Source organism: Antechinus flavipes, chromosome 5 (genome assembly GCF_016432865.1).
Source record: "Antechinus flavipes isolate AdamAnt ecotype Samford, QLD, Australia chromosome 5, AdamAnt_v2, whole genome shotgun sequence".
NCBI lineage: Eukaryota > Metazoa > Chordata > Mammalia > Dasyuromorphia > Dasyuridae > Antechinus > Antechinus flavipes.
Genome location: NC_067402.1, coordinates 180,608,187 through 180,628,276, shown reverse-complemented (window position 1 = coordinate 180,628,276; position 20,090 = coordinate 180,608,187). Strand labels below are relative to the sequence as shown.

Sequence of the window (20,090 nt, the reverse complement as noted above, 5' to 3'; positions counted from 1 at the left end):
CTGTTATATCTGGAACACTGGAGAACCAGAAATAGTTGTGACAGAAGTTGTGAATAGTTGACTAATGTGAGTAGAACATAATATAAATGAGGGGGATTAATATGAAATAAATATAGAAAGGTTAAATTGAATCCAGAATGTAGTAGTTTTTAAATGCTAAGCTGAAAATTTGAATATGGAAACACTGAGATATTTGAGGAGGGAATGATATGGCCAGATTTATGCCTTGGGTAAATTATTTTGGCAACTCTGTTGAGAGTTCAATTCAGAAACTGTTACTACTATCCAGATAAAAGATCATAAATGCTTGATTTGAAAGAGTGTTTGTAAGTAGGAAAGAAGGGGATAAATTCAAGGAATGTGATGAAAATAGAACCAATGAGACTAGGCAACTGATTGAGCAGTGGAGGGATGAGTGCAATAGAAGATTCAAGGATGAGTGTAAACAGTGTTCTCTGGTTGGAAAAAGATAACTTTTTTGCAACAGAGATATACTAAAAATTTTCCCAATAAAACATAGGAATAAAGCAAGAAAGCCGTCTCTCCTCACTGTTGTTGTGATAGTTTTCCTGCACAATTCTAGAAATGATAACTGCATCAAGAACACAAGAGAAAGAAACTAAAGCCATAAACATAGGAAAAGAAGAGACAAAATTATCCCTATTTGCAGATTATATAATGATTTACTTAGAAAACCCAAGAGAAAGAGCAAAGAATCTGATCTTCAGTAAAGTAGTATAGTCAATTTATGAAAATCATCAGCCTGTAAACACAGCAATATACAGATCCAGAAGCAAATAATAAAAAGAGAGGTCCCATTCAAAGGAGATACAAAATACATCAAATATTTGAGTCAGTCCAATAAGGCACTCTGATAAACTCTCATAATTGGAATTATAAAGTGGAATTATAAAGAATGACAAGTAATTGGAAAAATATTGTGCATGATCATGCCAGTTTGTTATATGAATCATATATATGATATGCTGCATAAATAACCACACTATCTAAATTAATTTACAGATTTAGAGTTATACCAATTAGATTACCAAAATCTTTGTATTTTGTAGAGTTAAATAATAACAAAATTTATTTAAAAGAATAAAGTTCAAAATCTCAAGGAAAATGAGGAAAGAAGTTGGAATAAAAGAGAAATAACTCCTCCAAAGTTCGTGATATTTTATAGCTGAAATCATTAAAATTATTTGATATTGGTTTAAAAAATAGAAATGTAGATTAGTAGAAACATAAATATCAGAAACAATTCAATTACCTCAAGAACAAAAATTACTTGAGAAAGAACTTTCTATCAATAAGAGAATCTGGAAAAAAATGGAAAGCTATTTGGCAAAAATTAGGCTAAAGCCAATAGCATATTTTTATGAATAGATCTGTGATTTCATTTGCTTAGGGAATGCCCAGTGTTTAAGAAACTCTCTCTACTAAGGCAGGTCAATCATTTCTTTTAAATTATCATTTTAGAGAATAAGTACTTGGGGCACTGAGAGGTTAAATTATTTGTTCAAGTTTATACAGATAATATGTATCAAAGGTAGGATTTAAATTGATATCCTTCTGACTCTAGGATTAGCTTTGTATTCATTATACCACAATGCTGCTATATCTTTTTCCACATGCAATAATAAATGCAAAATGATTTTGTGAGCTGAATTGTAATGGCCATGAAATCAAGAATTCAGAAGAAAACAAGCTCACATGATTTCCAGAGCTATGATTACAATGAAAGTTCTAACTTTAAAATGGGAGAAGGGTAATGACAGAAGAGAAATAATTTCAATTATATAAAATTGAAAATATTTTGCATAGATTAAATTAATATGACTAGGACAAAAAGAAAACCATTGAAGTTGGGAAAAATCTATACATTAGATTATCTCTGATAAAGGTCTGGAATTTAACATAATATACAAATATGCATATATACATATATGAAAATAACTCAAATATAAAACTAAGAGTTAGTATCCAAATTTATTTATATATAAATATATATATATATATACACACACACACATATAAATATATGTGTGTGAAAATGATCTAAACAATTCTTGAAAGAATTTCATAATATTAATTGTAATATGAAATATTGTCACCTTTGAATATAAGATAAAAATAATTCCACAAACTCCTTTGTATGACTCTCTGAGGAGAAATTGGTAAACCATTCCTTTACTTACTACAATGTTTGGGCATGTTATGGTTTCATTTATAATAAAAATGTCAGGACAGATACAGTTTAAGATATTGAATGGATCCCCAAATTTGATCTATAGACAAGATATTAGCCTAATAATTGGCACAGGAAAAACTAAGTGGATGAAGAAAGCACATTGAAAAAATTATGAAATAAAGCTGAGTGAAGAGATGTTGAGTTAGTATGTCAGTTCATATACACAGCCAGGAATTGTGTATGTTCAAGAAAGATCATCTCAATGTTATATATTAGTGATATTTAGCCTGTTTTCCTCTATTCCCAGGGGCATTACAATAGTGATTATAAAGAAACTTGATATTTGTCTGTTACCTCTGCTTCAAAAAATATATTTTTCTCATTGTTTTGAGGCAGTGAAAAAAGTTAAAAGGGGGGAAATCTATCTCACCTTATTGTAGAGGGCTGAAACTCTGTATGATTGATTTAAACAAACTCAGTGGAATTGATGACAATGGTTATCTAGTTTAGCATGGTGATTAATAGTTCTCTATTTCAGTATGACTGAATTAATCTTACAACAAATAGTGATATAATGATTGGCTTATACTCAGTATGATGAATGGATTTAATTGTAATAGAGTATTTAAGAGGCCAGAGTCAGAACTAGAAGGGGACTAGAATAGACTCGGGGAAAACAGAGGACTGGAGGCTGGAGCACAAGCTCCTGGACTCAAGGAGACTTCAAGACAGAGACCATTGTGGTGGTTCTCCTGTCTCCCCCACAGAAATCAAGACACATTCTGGAGAATTTCCAGAAAGCTAGCAAGGAGACAGACTGTGAAGGAGACAATAAAGATTTTTGGACTTTTCTCTTCTGACTGTTCTTGAAACGAAGGCTGGTCCAGAGACCTCCAGAAAACTAACCAGAATACTACACCTTATATTTTTGCAAATTTTTTGCAGATTTGTTAAGCCTGTTCTTGTGACTTTGATGAAACAAATGATGACTTTGATATTAGCACAGTTTTTATGACTACTAATAGGAGAAACTGGGTTTACTATTTCATATAGAAATTACATAAAGGATTGAACCTCTCTTAATTGTTCTCTAATTGCCAAATTCAATGGTCTTTTCTCAGTCCCCATCCTCCTTGACCTTTCTGCAGTCTTTGACCCAGTTGATCACTCTCTTCATCTTGATATTCTATTTTCTCAAGGTTTGTGGGGTTCAACCCTCTCCTGGTTCTTCTCTTACCAATTTGACCATTCCTCTGTCTCTTTTTCTGAACTGTCTCCCAAATCTCACCCTCTAATCAGAAGTGAACCATAAGGTTCTGTCCTGGACTTTTTATATTCTTCCTCTGTACTAATTTACTTGGTGATTTTAGCAACTCTTGTGGATTTAATTACCACCTCTACTGCTAGTGCTGCTCAAATCTTCCCATTTTCCCCAACTTCTCCACTGTCCTCCAGTCTTGTACCTTCAACTATCTTTCAGCCATCTTTATATGTCTAGTAGACATTTTAAATTCAACATTTCCAAAACTGAAATCACTATGTTTCCTCCTCTAAGTCTTCTCTTCCCTCCTAATTTCCTTATTATTGTAAAGCAAATAAATAATCAAACATGTGACCACAACAACACTGAATGCCATGTTCAATTAAAATATAATTGAAAAATATTTTATCAATAAAATTTAAAAGTACATAATAATGTTGAAGATTTTCTTGATAATGTGATTTTCTCAGTTGATATGTAGCCTTCAGGGATCCTTATGTATGATTTAGCCACCCCTTTTCTATTTAATTTTGACACTATTCTCCCAATCCCTCAGGCTTAAACCCTACTGTTCATCCTCAGATCTTCACTATTTTTCATCCTCCCCACACCATATTCAATCTGTTGCTAAAATCTGTAAATTTCACTTTTACAACATCTCTCCACTAGGTCTCTTTCTCTTCTTTGATAGTCCCATCATTCAGATCCTTATCACTTCAAATCTATATTGTTGGAGGATCTGTCAATCTCAAGTATCTTTCCATTCCAATTCATCTTCTTCCTTTCAACCAGAAAAAAATGACTTTTTTAGAAGCACAAATTTGACCAGGTCACTCCATGTCCTTCAGTAAACTCCAGTGATTCTCAAAAGCCTCCAGAATAAAATACCAAAGAGCTTGTTGATTGTTTAATTGAATCACATAGACAAAAGATGATGAGAATCTAAATTATAGTAATAACTATGAAAGTAGTAAAAAGGGAACAGTGTAAGAGACATTGAAGAGATATGCTTAATCAAGCATTCAATCAATTAATATGTAATAAGAGTTTACAAGACTGGGGACACATACAAAAAATAAAACAATTTCTATTTTATAGGATTAAGATAGAGCTTATAGGATTTTAGTGCAAAGCCAATATATGTCAACAAAATGCTATGGCAACCAAGAAAAGCTAACACGATTTTAGGTTGTATTAAGAGAGGCATAATACCTGAAAATGCAAAGTGGTGAGAGTCCTGCTGTCCTAAGCCCTTGGCAGACAACATCTGAAGTTTTGTGTTCAGTATGGTCACTAATTTGATTAAGAAGTACACTCATAGAAAGACAAGCAGGATGTTGAAGAATAATCCCATATGAGGATCTGCTGAAGCAAATGGGTATGTTTGGAGAAGGTTGGAGAAGAACATGAGAATTTTTAAGAATTTGAAAGTTTTGTCATATGGAAGAAAAACCAAACTTGTTCTACTTGACCCAAACAAGACAGAACTTGGAACATTGAGTAAATATTGCAAGCAGGAAAATCCAGACTTAATAGTAAGAAATTCCTAATCACAATAATTCCAAAAATGGAATATCATGACCTTAGGAAGTGGTGAATTCCCCCTACCTGGAAATTGTCAAGCAAAAATGGATAGCTATATATTAGATATGTCATAGAGGGTATTATTGTTTAAGTACAAGCTGCCTTCATTCTCTTCCTGCTCAAGAATCTGTAAATCTGTAGTATTGGCAAAGTATGCTTGCCTTTTTACCTAATAATCTAATCTGAGCATTACTGTTTCAAATTAATACTACTACTAAGAATCTGGATTAGGTAACTACATTTGAACAACAGTACATACATACCATAAATGCATACTTATTGATCACTTGGATGACAGTTTTAAACAGAATCTTGCTTGTTAGTGTATGCCCATGATATACAACAGGTTCATTTTGTGATCCATCCCAGCAGTCAATTTCTAAACAACGACATCCCTTCACAAGAGCACTGAATGAAATGAAAACAAAATATTTCTCAGACATCTCATCAGTATGGGAAAATCAGTAGTATAATCAATAATCTAGAATAACAGATTGCCACCACCCCTACCACCCAATTTTTTTTCTTTTGAAATAGATGCATTTTTACATTTGTCCTGAAATACAGGCAAGTCTGGTTTTCTAAGGATTCATAAGACTTCTGGGAAAACTGGCAAAGGTACACTAAGGACCTGACTTGGAATGAGGTCAAAAAAAATCCTACCTATTCAAATGTTTGATTTATATCTACTTACATTTCATTTAGGCAGCTAGGTAGTATAATAGACAAGGTACCTGACCTGGAGTCAGGAAGTTTTATCTTTCTGAGTTCAACCTAAACTCAAGACGATCACTAGCTGTGTGACCCAGGCAGTCATAAACCCCATTTACCTCAGTTTCCTCCTGTGTAAAATGAACTAAATAAGGAAATGGAAAGTGAGTCCAGTATCTCTGCCACTGTTCCACTGTGTTATATTGTCTTGATACACCAATTCCATAATCAGATTGGGAGATTGGGTTTTTTCCCTTCTTTGGCTTAAAAGTGTTTCTTCTTGTTAAGTTGTGAGCTGCTCTTAAGTGGGATATTTTTGGGTCCTTTGAATCGCTAAAATTTTCTACTCTTTTGTGATTGTATCATTTCTTATTTAAATCTTAGAGGAATTTAATTTATCTAATTTTTTCCAGGAGGCAGATTTTGATAATAAGTAAAACAGAGAGACATTAGGAATCCTGAATGACCAGGTGAGGAGAGTGTTTTTAGGGACAGCAGAAAGTGTAAAGAACACAGAAAAATGTTGACCCTGGAGAAGTCAAAGATGAGATTCACCTACATCACAATTTTGTCCTGTTTCTACTCCATGATGATTTTAGAAAACATCCCCTCTAAGAATGATAAATCAAGGCACAAACCTCTGATATTCACTTTCTCATCGATCTGACCCACATTCTCTGCAACTGCAGGTAAAGAGATTAGTAAATATTTTTGCTTAAAAATTCTCTTTTGGTATTAGATTTGGACTGCATCAAAGAACCACAGAAAAAGCACTTTCTACTCCACTGAATTTCTAAACTCTGTTAGCCATCAAACTCCCAATTACTGCTCTGTGTTATTGGAATAACATCTTTAGCATCCTTACAGTAGATCTGAATTCTAGCTTCAAGTTCAAAGTACTTATTTGTTTTTCCTGAGGCAATTGGAGTTAAGTAACTTGCCCAGAATCACATAGTTAGAAACTATTAAGTATCTGAGGCTGGATTTGAACTCAGGTTCTCCTGACTTCAGGACCTGTTCTTTATCCACTGAGCCATCTAGCTGCCTTAGTGCTTATTTTAATCCTATAGATTGGATTTGTCATACTAATACCTTTTTCTATAAATTTGAAAACTGGTTCCAATTTGAAATTTCTCTGAATTTCAATGGAATAATTGTGATGTGAAAAGAGTATGAATCAATTTTTGAAAATTGTATTGATTTGTTATAATAAGTGGCAAATGAAATAATATATGTGAAAGTATTTTTTAAAAGTACTTTTTGTGTGCTATCTAAATGGAAGGCATTATTTCTATTCAGTAAGTTGAAAAGAGATTATATTTAAAACATTTAGAATTCCATATAATCATTGGATTTCATAAAAATAGTTTTACAGACATATGTATCTATAAATTAGGTCAGGATCTGACTTATATGCAAACTAGTTTCAGTGATAATAGGGAGTGGAAGTAGGAATGCAATCTTTCCTTTTCTCTTCATAACTTCATTAATTATCAAACTATTTTATCTCTTAACTGGATTAGACGTGGCCTTACATAACTTATCAAATGTGTCACTAAGAAGCTACATGATTATGAAGTACACAAAAAATAATATTCTTTGCCTATCAGTGAGATACCAAGCATATCTCTTTCTATGTACTTCCAATGAATGGTCTGTATATAATAAGAACATGGTCAGGAGCTAGTTACTTTTTAGATGGCATAAATTTCAAATTAAATGCAAAAATAAATACCTTGCATAGCCCCAAAGATCACTTGGCCCTATTAGTTGCCCAGAAATCAGGTAGGTGTTATGAGAAGATGAAATAAAGTAATCATTTAAAGGACGAGTCATATCATGATAAACATGTGTGCAATCCTTTTTAAATAGCAAGCAATCATCTGAATTCATGTATCTTATAAATCCTTCAATTGTCATCTGATGTTGTCTTTTCACTACAAAAAAATATTTAAAAGAAAGCAAACATTATTTTTATCAATTAAGAAAATATTTCAAATATATTTAATAGTGTATGTTATCCCTAAAATATTAACACAGTTAAAATTGCTAAGGTTTCCAATTGCTCTGGTATACAAATTTTAATGTATTAATTCTAAGATCTTCCAGTTCAAAACTAATTTAATAAAATTTCTCAATTAATTATTTCAGATGATTTAATTCTTATTTGATCATCAGGAAGCAAAGTATATAAAATCGGTACAAATTTGTTCCAGTGTTTTAAATTATAATAGCTGGCACTTATATAGTTTTCTAAGGTTGTCAAAGTCCTTTGTATGTATTGTATCCTCTGAACTTCAGAATAGTTCTGGAAAGTAGTTGCCATCATTATCCTAATTTAGATATGAGGAAACAAGCTTACCAAGGTTACATAACTTGCCCAAGTTCATATAGAAAGTAAGAAACTCTTACTAACTCCAAATATTCTAACCACTGTGCCATTTAACTGCCCCACAATATGCCATACATACCTCCCTTACCCTAAGATATACAAAAGATCATTTTATTTTTTTAATGGTAAACTAAGTAGTATTTACTTCATTATTTAGTTTTTAGTTTTCAAAAGTATTGGTCAGGGGATTCTATCATTAAGCAAGTTTTCCTAGTGCATTTTAAATTATGACTAAGAAAATCAACTAATGTAATTTTTCAGGATTATTCCTATTGCTTAAAAAATTGGTACATATCTATAATATACATTTCCATAGGTATTTTCTTTAATGTTAGGAGCTTGCTTATTTGTTATTAACATCTTTAGTGCAAGGGTAGTTTCTTCTTCATGTTCTATAATCTCTGATAGCACTTAGTACAGTGCATGTATCCGTGAGATCTTCATTTTGCACACTTCTATGTCAGAGGCAGTGCAAATTCAAGGACACTGTATTATATGGTACCAAAGACACTGAAAATTACAAATTCAGCCAGCTATAAATTGTAAATGTGCTTAGCTCTTTGTTCTCATGTAATCCAAAGAACTGATATATTTAAGTACACTTCAGAATACAGAAAAATAAATAACAAGAGTTGTTTTCTGGTGACAAATTTATTTAATTTAAATTTATTTGCTCTTTGTCGATAATGCTAAAATGGAAGGGAAATTAGAGCTAATTAATACTTTAGATAAGAGAACCAGGATTCAATCTGACTTTATTAAACCTTTAAAGTGTTTAGTAAACAAGGAATAAGTATGAAAGTGTATATTTATGAAGTCTCAAACATAACAAGCACAGTAAGTGTTGTGCAGTGAATAAGGAGACAAAAATAAGGGTTAAAAAATTCAATAGCATCTGGATCTGTGCATTTCAATTGTATAGGAAACTCCATCTAAAACTACAAACTCCCATCTCTTTAACCTATAGTCTTAAAGAATTGCATAGAGCAATGAACAAATTAATGATCTGCCTAGAGTGATAGATTCAATGTGTTGAGACCCAGATCTTCCCAAATTTGAGATCAGTTCTTGATCTACTTTGTGTGAAAAAAAAAAAAAAAGAACAATTATAACCTACATCTAACAGATTTAGAAGTCATAGTAATACAAAAAATATTAAAGGTTACTCCATATTATGAAAGTGTCTACATCTGCAAATACAGACAAAGGCTATTCTTGAACTATTAGCTTCTACTGCCACCCCCAACATTTATTCTCTCTCGGGGCTTGCTACCTACCAATTATGCTACCTCCAAATAAAACAACTCTCTAAAATTGTAAAAACACTCTCTAAAATTATTTAGCCCATTGAAAAAGTAAAAAGCAAGAAAATAAAATACTTGTTCATTTAAAAAAAAAAAGAAAAAGTATGGACTAAATTTAGACCTTAAAAATATTTAATCTGGGCAACCAATTCCTTTCACCCAACTGTGTATCATATAGAAATTATGTAATAATTATAAACATGCACATGTATAATGAATAGAGTCCTGTCTTTGAGCCATACTAACTTAACATCTCAATACCCCCAGGCAACAGTCTAAAAACTTAAATTGCAAAACAGTTGATCATCAACATCAGTATCTAGTATTTCATTTATTTATTTATTTTAAGCTTAAATACAAAATAAGAAAAAATATAAAGAAAGGAGAGGGGTGGAGGAGGAAAGGGAAGAGAGGACACTGTCATGTGCTCAACAGAATATTAGAGAACATTCAAAATATGTAGCAATAAATTTCCATTTCAAGAAAGTGTATATAATAATATAGATACTACATTCATGAGTGTTCTTTCTTTGCTTCTTTGTGGGTTTGGTTTTGTTGTCTGCTATGAACTTTTTACTTTATTCTTTTTTTCCCCCTTTCTACAACATTAGGTACATAACTACAGAATAAAGTAGGGTAACAGTTTTCAGTTTCACAAAAGGGAACTTTAGTCTGTGTTGTTTATTGATTATTGATTGAGAAATATATCTAATCACTGGAATCAGAACTTAGGAATTAATTTGATTTAAAAAAGACAATTTGACTTCTTAGCATATGGTTATTTGCTTAAAAGAGTCAATTGGTTTGAGAACTGTACAAAGTAGCAAAGAGTGATTTAACTTGGGAAAACCAAACTTCTTTGGGTGTGTATAACATAGAAACCCTTCATTCTGGAATATCACTTTGATACTGGAATTCATATGTAAGGAGTATTCTCAGATCCTGAAAACTCTTCTTCTGATAGGATGGCTATTCTCAATACCTCCACTTAAGGAACAACTTAGGCCAGCCTTCTCATAATTTCTCATCAGCCTTCTTGCTCATGCCCTGTTGCTAAGTACTGTCCCCTATCCGAAGGTTTTTTTTAGCTCTTTTTCATATGTTATCTTTGCCCATTAGAATATAAATTCCTTGAAGAGGAGTGACTTTGTTTTTGCTTTCCAAATAATAAGTGCTTATTGTTTATATGAACAACAAAATCCAGCAGAAGAGATTAAAAAAAGAAATTTCATTTAAAATAATTGTAAACAATATAAAATATATTTAGGAATCTACCTCCCAAGACAAACCCAAGAACTATATGAACACAATTATAAAACACTTTTTGCCCTATTAAAGACAATGTAAACAAATGGGAAAATATCAATTGTTTTTGGGTAAGCCAAGCCAATATAATAAAAATGAAAATTCTGCCGAAACTAATTTATTTTTCTTGAAGTCAAAGCAAACAAACTACCAAAAAATTATCTGATAGGGCTAGAAAAAAAAATAATAACCAAAAATTTCATCTGGAAGAACAAAAGATTAAGAATATTAAGGGCATTGATGGGAAAAAAATACAAAGGAAGGTGACTTACCTTTACCAAATCTCAAACTGTATTATGAATCAATAATCATTGAAACTTATCTGATATTGGCTAAGAAATAGAATAGTGGATCAGTAGAACAGATTTGGTGCAGAAGACAGAGTATCAATGACTATAATAACCTACTATTTGATAAACCCAAAGATCTCAGCTTTTGGGATAAGAATTCACTATTTGATAAAAACTTCTGGGAAAAACTGGAAAATAATAGGACACAAACAAGGTAAAGATTAACATCTCACATTATGGACCAAGATAAGATCTTTTTTTGGGTGCATATGTAGACATAAAGAGTGACAGTATAATCAACTTAGAAAAGTAAGGAATAGTCTACTTGTCAAATCTATGGGAAAGGAAAGAATTCATGATTAATAAGAGAGAGCATTACAAAGTGCAAAATAGATAATTTTGATTATATTTCATTAAAAAGATTTTGTACAGACAAAAAACAATGCAACAAAGATTAGAAGAAAAGCAGAAAGCTGGGAAATAATCATTATCGTCAATTTCTCTGATAAAGACCCATTTTCCCAAATATAGAGAGAACTGAGTCAAATTTATAAGAATACAAGTTGTTCCTCAATGATAAATAGTTGAAAGATATGTACAGAAAGTTTTCAGAAGAAATCAAAGCTAGATATCTATAAACATGTTAATAAGTTATCTAAATCACTTTTGACAAAAGAAATGCAAATTAAAATGCAAACGATTCAGAGATACAACCTCACATCTATAAGATTGGCTAATATGACAAAAAAGGAAAACAATAAATGTTGGATAAGATGTGGGAAAATTGGGACGTTACATGGTAGAGTTATGACCTGATCCAACCATTTTGAAAAGCAATTTGGAACCATATCAAAAGGGGAACCAAATTATACAAAGGATAATCCTCTCTGATCCAGCAATACCACTAAGTCTGTATCCTAAAGAGATCTTTTTTTAAGGGAAAAGGATTTGCATGTGCAAATATATTTATGGCAGCCCTTTTCATGGTGTCAAAATATTGGAAAGTGAGGGGATGCCTATCACTTGGGAAATGATTAAACAAATTTTTATATACAGATGTAATGGAATAGTCTTTTGCAATAAGAAATGATAAACAGGTAGATTTCAAAAAAACTTGAAAAGACTTTTACAAACTGATGCAAAGTGAAATAAAAAAAAAAACAGCAAAATATACCCAATATCAGCAACACTATGTCAATCAACTGTGAATGACTTAGCTCTTACAGTGCTGCACCACAATGATCTAAGAACAAAGAACTCACAAAGATACTTTCCATATTCAGATAAAGAACTAGTAGACTCTGACTGCAGATTTAAGCATTTTTTTCATTAACTATTTTTTTTCCTTTTGATGTTTCTTCTTTCACAATTATGACTAATATGGAAATATATTTTACATGATAGCATGTGTATAAACTATGCCAAATTGTCTACCAGCTTCAGGAGGAGATGGAAGGGCGGGAGAAGAATTTGAAAGTCAAAATCTTGTACAAATAAATGCTATGTATTGACATGTAACTGGCAAAAAAAAAAATATTATTTTTAAAAAATAAGTTATTATTGACAAATTCCTAACTACTCCAGAAACAATTACAACTTATTCTTTCAAGTAGTTTCATAATTCTTAAATTATCTCTCTTAGATACATTTTCCTGATCAGGTATTTTTTAATGAGGTATTTACATTTTCTTCTATTTTTTCATCCTTTTAATTTTGTTTTGTTTCTTGGTGTTATGTGGAGTTAATAGCTTCAACTGCCCAATTCCAATTTTTAAGGAATCATTTTCTTCAGTGAATTCTTATATCTCTCTTTCCATTTGGCCATTCTGTTTTAATGAGTTCTTTTCGTCAGTGACTTTTTTGTATCTCTTTTACTATTTGGACAATTTCATTTTTTTAAAGTTTAGGTTTTTGTTGGGTTTTTATATTCATTTTTTATGTGTGCCTCTCTAACTGTTAAATCACTTTTCATAATTTTCTTGAATCACTCTCATTTCTTTTCTCAATTTTTCCTCTACCTCTCTTGTCTCTTTAATCTAGTAATTCTTGTTGGACTTGTATCAAATTATCATTTTTGGAAGCTTTGTTTGTACCTGTTTTCACACTGTTGTCTTCTCCTGAGTTTGTTTCTTGGTCTTTCCTGCCATATGATGAAAAATTTTTATTAAGATTTTTCTTTTTTTTTTTTGTCTTCTCATTTTTCTATCCTATTTCTTCACTTTGAATTTTATATTAAAATATTCTTCTGCTCACCTGGATGTGTAACTGCCCTTTCCCAAATTTCTGACTTTTTATGTTGTTGTTTTCAGAGCTAGTTCTGGGCATCTGCAAGTTTTCAGTGCTCCCAAGGTGATGTGATCCAGTGCGAGGTATTGTCACTGCTCTCTTGGTCTGCATTTCAGTCTTCACCTAGGAAGGGTTATTGCTATCTTGAAGTAAGCACTAGTGTTTTTCTTGGTTCTGAGACTGTGACCAGATAACTTGATCTTGCTGCAATAATCACCAGTGCTCCTCTCTCTGCCTTAGAACAGTGACCATGGTTTCTGCTCTTTGTGACAGACCACAAGAAATTCCCTCTATCGTAGACCAGCAACCCAGAACTGCATATGGGATAGAACTGTTGAATAGTGCCATGTCCTGTACTGAGTGACAGAAAAAGGCTCCTTGTAATCTCTTTCTGAGCAGTTGACCAACCCCACCCCTTTACCATCTATAGGCTGAAAACTCCTGAAAATCCCCTGCTGCTATTCAAACTTCCCCTAAGGCCTATTGCTGATAATATCATTACATACACTCTGGGCCAACCCCCAATCAGATGTCATAGACATCTCCTTCTGACATAACTAACTTGTCTTGGGTTGGGAAAAAATGTCTCACATAGAGCTTCAGAATTTAATTTGATGCATTATTTAAAGTTGTTTAGAGGGGAATATTAAGAATGTTCAACTGGTTTGGTGTCTCTGTTATCTTGATTTGATACCCAATTCAGATTTATTGCTTTTTCTTTTTTTCTTGAACTAAATGCAAAATGAGAAAAAACAGAATAGAAAAAGACAGACAGAAAAGGAAAATTTAAAAACAAAACAAAACATTGTCACATGCCCAGCAGAACATCAGGGAGCATTCAAAATATATAACTATAAATTTCCACTTCAAGAAAGCAGATATAATAAAAGAGATTATATTCAAAAGTGTCCATCTTTTTTTTGCTTCCTTATAGGTTATCGTTTTGTTCTCTGTTGTGCACTTTTTACTTTATTTTTTTTCCCTTTTCATCTTCCCTACTTCCCCCAAGCAGGTTACAGTTAAGTACAGATATATTTATATATACATAGATATGCCTAGATATATATTCACACACACAAATTCATATGTTTATATTATGCATACATATATCTCCATGCATACATGCTCACAGGCAACCACACACACACGTGTGTGTGCGTGTGTGTGTATACCTTTGTCCATATGTAAATATACATCTAAAATAATATTAGGATGGCTGATATATAAGGTAGATTTCTCTCTTTAAGTTTGACTTTGTCTAAAGTCTAATGATTCCTGGTCCCTTTTTTCCTAATAAATTCTACTCCTGATCCTTGTGTTTGTGTATAAGCTCTTATTTCTTACCCCTGCTAACTCTTCTACTTAAGTCTGCTTAATTAATTCTGCTCCTTAACATCCCTTACTACCTCCTCTCATTCATAGATCTCTCGCTTATCTTCTCCCCTCCCACCCTTTTTTCCCCCTCTTCATCCCATTCCCATTAATGTACATACATTTTCTCACTTCTGTTAATCTAAACATCTTTCTGTATTCCATTTTCCTCTAGTATTCTTTCCTTTCCTCTTTATCCTATTAATCTACACATCCTGTATCATTACCATAACTCTACTAGACACTTTTCTATATTCTACCTTATTCTATTACCTCCCCTCTTATTTCTTTGTAAATTTTGGAGGGTGCTATATCCTTCATGATATATATGTAATGTTCCCTATATAACTCATTCCTAATATGAGTAGGTTTTTAGAACTACAAAGCTCTCTACTTCCTCTAATGGCTCTGTGTCCATTCTTCCTCTGCATCTCATTTGTATAACATACTTATAACATATGATATATATTTCTATATAAAAAATATAAATGATTTGTCCATGTTGAGTTTCTTGAAATTAATCTTTGATACTGGCTCTGCAAGTTTGTTGAAATGTCTTTTTTTTTCCCCCAATCAATATTATGGAAAAATTTGCTATACATTATTGTGACAAAATTCTTTTTTTGGTCATGACTTTCAGATACACCAATTTCTCTTCTTAATTTGTTCTCCAGATCTGTTGTTTTTCTTATAAAATATTTCACATACTATTCTATTTTTTTTTTCATTCTTTATAGTTTGTTTTGTAATTTCTTGGTCTTTTATATCTTTGTTAGTTTTCCCTTGTCAAATTTTAATTTTCAAAGAATTATTATCTTCTTTAAGACTCTGTCTCCTTTTCTAGTTGGTTAGCTTTTATTTTCATTATCATCTTAAGTTTTTCCTCAAATTCTCTCCTTTGATTTTTAAAGTCTTTTTTGAGTTCTTATATAAATTCTTTCTGGATAGGTAGCCAGTGAACATTACTCGTTTTTGTTGTTGTTATTGTTTTTATTTCACTATCTTCCTCTAAATATGAGCCCTAGTCTTCTCTATATCCATAGTAAGTTTCTGTGGTTGTGTCCATTCTTTTTTTCCTGTTCATTTTTTTAAATGAGAACTATTAGTGTAAGCACCTTTAATCCTGTTCAGGGAGATGGTGCCTCTAGCTTCACTTCAGCTCTCCCAAAATAAAAGCTTCATCCTCCTGCACAGTCAGCAGAATTCCCTCCCCACCACTTCTGCATTCACTGAGTATGTTGGATTTCCTTCTTGCTCAGGGTCATATCTCAGCAACACAGCTGATCCTATCATTCCTAATCAGCAAAGATTCCCCCTCAATCTTCCCAGACTCAGACCTCCAATTCCCCATGTTGTCCAAGAGATGAAAGTTCCTATGGTTCTGCCTGAGGCTCCCTTAAAACCCAGTAGCCCCAGGGTTACCTACTTGCTTTTTCTGTGGAGCTGTCCTGCAGATTTTTGCACTTCATACTGGTTAAACTCCATTCTGGGATCTTTCCTTGGGTTTTCTTGGGTTATCCCAAAAAGACTCCTATTCTGCCCCAAATCATCTTTGTTTTTCACAAGTCTGTATTTGCCTTGAGGGGCAAATTTGTTATATTTGGGGGGGAGGATGAGGGAAGGAATCTATATAGCTTGAAATTTTCTTATTTACTCATCCATCTATCTAGAATCCTCCCCTTAAGTTTATTATTAATGGGATATTATTATTTATGGGATACAATCTGAAATAATTATTGATCAATGATATCATCACAGAATCCAGTATCCTATGCATATTATTTATAGTGGAACATGGAATAAAACTACTAGACTTTGAACAAGAGAATAAAAGTGGATCAGTACACTATACCAAGGGTTCAAGATGCCCCATGCTATTTCTTAGGCTACCAGAAGCTTTCAATGTTGATGTTGGATTTACAGCATAAATAAATTCAGACTTCTGTGATAGATAAGGACAAAACAGATTTCATCTACCCAATTTTATTTTAACCAATTTGAATGTATGCCTCAAAGTATCTCAAAATCATGAGATACTTACAAATGATCAATGAAAACAAAATTCCAAGAGATATACAATTTTTTGAAGTGTTGGTATATCTAGACAGTCTCATTACTTTTGGAAAAAACTTAAAAGAATATGAGGATAGTCTAATGAAAATGTTAGAACAGCTAAAGAGAAAACTGGTCTGAAGGTATCAATTGATAAGTGCCAGTTTTTTGATCTCTGTTAAGTGTGTAAATCACAGGATATTAGCAAAACATAAGACTATTGACCACAAAAAAAATGCTGTAAGATTTTTAAGGTTTGGAAGGCTATTATCACAAATTTTCACTGTATACTGCTATATTTAAACCATTAAATAATTTCACTCATGGATATGCAATTGAAGAGAATTAGAAAAAAAAGTGGTAAAGGTTAAATTTTTCTAAATATTGTAAAGCCATTTAGCGATTACTAGACAGACAAATGTGAAAAAGCTTTAAAAAGACTTTGTCAGTTGTCTTCTATATAAACCAGATTTGGTTTGTGCAAATCCATGAAGCCTTTTGTCCTGCAATTATCTAGAGCATGAAGAACTGAATGCATTCCCCAGTAGGAGACTGTTGACAATGGAATGCTTGGGTTTAAAATATGATGTCACAGAACAGTTTTAAATAGTAGGTAAATGGAACTAAACATAAGATATAGAGACCTTCTGTGGTACAATCCAGAGGTTAAAAAATACTAATAGTCAACTCATGCCATCAACTAGAGGAATTGTTCATTGTTCCTAAGAATCAGAATAATCTGACCTATGATTAAGGAAACTTATTATGGTTCAGGAGAAAGTAAACTAATTAAACATGTACCTAGATGGTAATATTAAAAGTTTGGCCATGTACACCTTGTATGCAAAGGCATGTTAAGATATGTTAAGTCATGTGTTAATTATAGCTAGTATTTTGCATATACCATAGCTTCATTTTTGAATATACATAACTTTAAGCATTCAATGAGTATTTATTTATTATTTCTATATAGCATGACTGGTAGATGGTTTACTGGATAAAACACTGGGCATGGACTCAAGAAAACCTGAGTTCAAACCTAACCTCAGACATTTACTACCTATATGACCCTGGACAAGTCACTTAACTCTGTCTTAATCCACTAGAGAAGGAAATGGCAAACCACTCCAGTATTTTTGCCAAGAAACCCCATGGTCCATAGAGTTATGACTAAATGACCAAACAATACCGCATAGCATATACTATTATTATATACCTCTAACATTTTTTCCAGCTTGCCACCCTTGAGTAATGTTCTAGAAGGAAAAGGAACAGACCATTGACTATACTTTGGGAGACTTAAACTCTGTCAGTCTCTTCAAAGTGATGCACCTGAGAGAAGGAAATACATTGAGTATAAGCATAGGTAGTAACCCTAGAAAAGGTAAGAAAGTAGAAAAAAAAGGAAGAGTATGGAAGTAAAGAGTGAAAATGATAGCAAAGAAAGGAGATAGTAGACACAGAAAAAAGAAAATATGTATTAGAAGAGTTAAAGGAAAAAGGTATTATTTGAAAAGAAATGTTATATACAAAACATGGTCATTATTGTTCATGGGGGGAATACCTTGTCACTATTTTCATACAAATAAATATCGTCCATCATTAAATTTTAATTCAATGCTACAGATTGATAAAAAAAATATTTCATACATAACTAAATAAGTTTCTGCAATGCAAACACTAAAGCAAGTTAAGAATAGAGTATACCTTCTTCGATGGGCTCATATTTTTGAATTATTTCAGAAGCAATGGTATCACTCATTTCAACATATTGTTCTTGTTTAAGAAATTTTATCAGATTTTGTTCAGACATTTTGCGGTTTGAAGAATAGGTTTTGAAAATCTCAACAACTTCTTCTCTGTAGGCAAAATTTCTATAAATTCCTCTAAATTCCTCTATGGTTATTTTTCCATTTCTATGTATGTCATTTTCCTACTAAAAAAAAAGAAAGAATTTATGGAGTCATATGTGTATTATTATTTTTTTTTGGCAAAAGCATATTTTGTAAATCAAAGTATTTTATATACAAAATATGTTATATTTTAAAGAAAATAAAATGTCACTATCAAAAAGCCACATAAATAGACATCTGAAGCATTTTATGTAAGGTAGTGAAACCAGGAAAGAGTCAAGGAGTTAAATTATCATTTATGATCTAGGTAATATAGGTAAATGTAGGTAAAAATAAGGGAAAAAATTATTTTCTTTCAATTCATTCAACAAATACTATTGACTGTCATAATGTTAGAATAATACTGTTATGATAGTTATAATACTAAAAATGATTTTTTAAAAGAAGCAGTAACAACCCTTGGGGTTTTAAGCCAGCTAAAAGAACTAGATAAACAATTCAATTAAATAACAATTGAAGGAAGACCATTATCAAGTTGCAAAAAAGTAGAAGGGTAAGATAATAAGTGATATAATCTTTTAATGGACTAACAACCAGCTGGAGAAGTCAGGGAAAGTTTGTGAAAGAGTTGAGAATAGAAATGGCCCTTAAAAATTAGTAGACTATAGATAAACAAGGCAATTAAGTACATTTCAGAAGGTGCAGTGACATGACAAAAGATAAAAGAAATCATGCACAAAATATATTTAAGAAACAGTAAATAGAATTAAAAATTAAAGTTTGAAGCACAGTGGGTGATGAGGTTTAGATGGCATATTGGGGCCACACTGTAAAGGACTTTAAATAACAATCTAAGTTTGTACTTTACCCTATAGATAATGGGGAATTTTTATAGTTTTTTGGGGTAGGTAAGTGACATAAAAAGTGTTTTAAAAAGAGTAATCTAATAGTCACATGCACTGGAGAAATGGTATGGCAGAAACTAGATATAGACTAACATCTCATACTATATACTAAAATAAGGTCAAAATGGGTACATGATTTATACATAAAGGTGATATCAAAATTTAATTGGGGAAGCATGGAATAGTTTACCTGTCAGATCCATACAAAAGGACCAAACAAGAGACAGGGAGCATTACAAAATGTAAAATTTATAATAATGATTATATTAAATTTAAAAGGATTTGCACAAAACCAATGCAACCAAAATTAAAAGAAAAGCAAAAACCTGGGGAAGAGTTTTACAGCAAGTATCTCTGATAAAATCCTCATTTTTTAAGTATATAGAGAACTCAGTCAAATTTATAAGAATACAAGTCATTTTCTAGTGGGTAAATGGTCAACAAATATAAACAGGCAATTTTCAGAGAAAGAAATCAAAACTATCTATAGTCTTAGGGGAAAATACGCTAACTCACTATTGATTAGAGAAATGCAAATTAAAACAATTCTGAGATATCACTCCTCATGTATGAGATTGTTTA

General features: G+C 32.0%; 1 protein-coding gene across 1 annotated transcript in view; it reads right to left on the bottom strand.

Moving 5' to 3' along the window:
- Window positions 1–20,090, bottom strand: part of PLCZ1 (phospholipase C zeta 1) — an 84,906-nt gene that overhangs the window by 53,187 nt on the left and 11,629 nt on the right. Inside the window, exons 3-5 of the mRNA XM_051962426.1 lie at window positions 18,458–18,683; window positions 7,486–7,687; window positions 5,303–5,447 (exon numbers count right to left, since the gene is read on the bottom strand). Of these exons, the coding sequence (XP_051818386.1) occupies window positions 5,303–5,447; window positions 7,486–7,687; window positions 18,458–18,683 (573 nt within the window). The remainder of the gene's footprint in view (window positions 1–5,302; window positions 5,448–7,485; window positions 7,688–18,457; window positions 18,684–20,090) is intronic.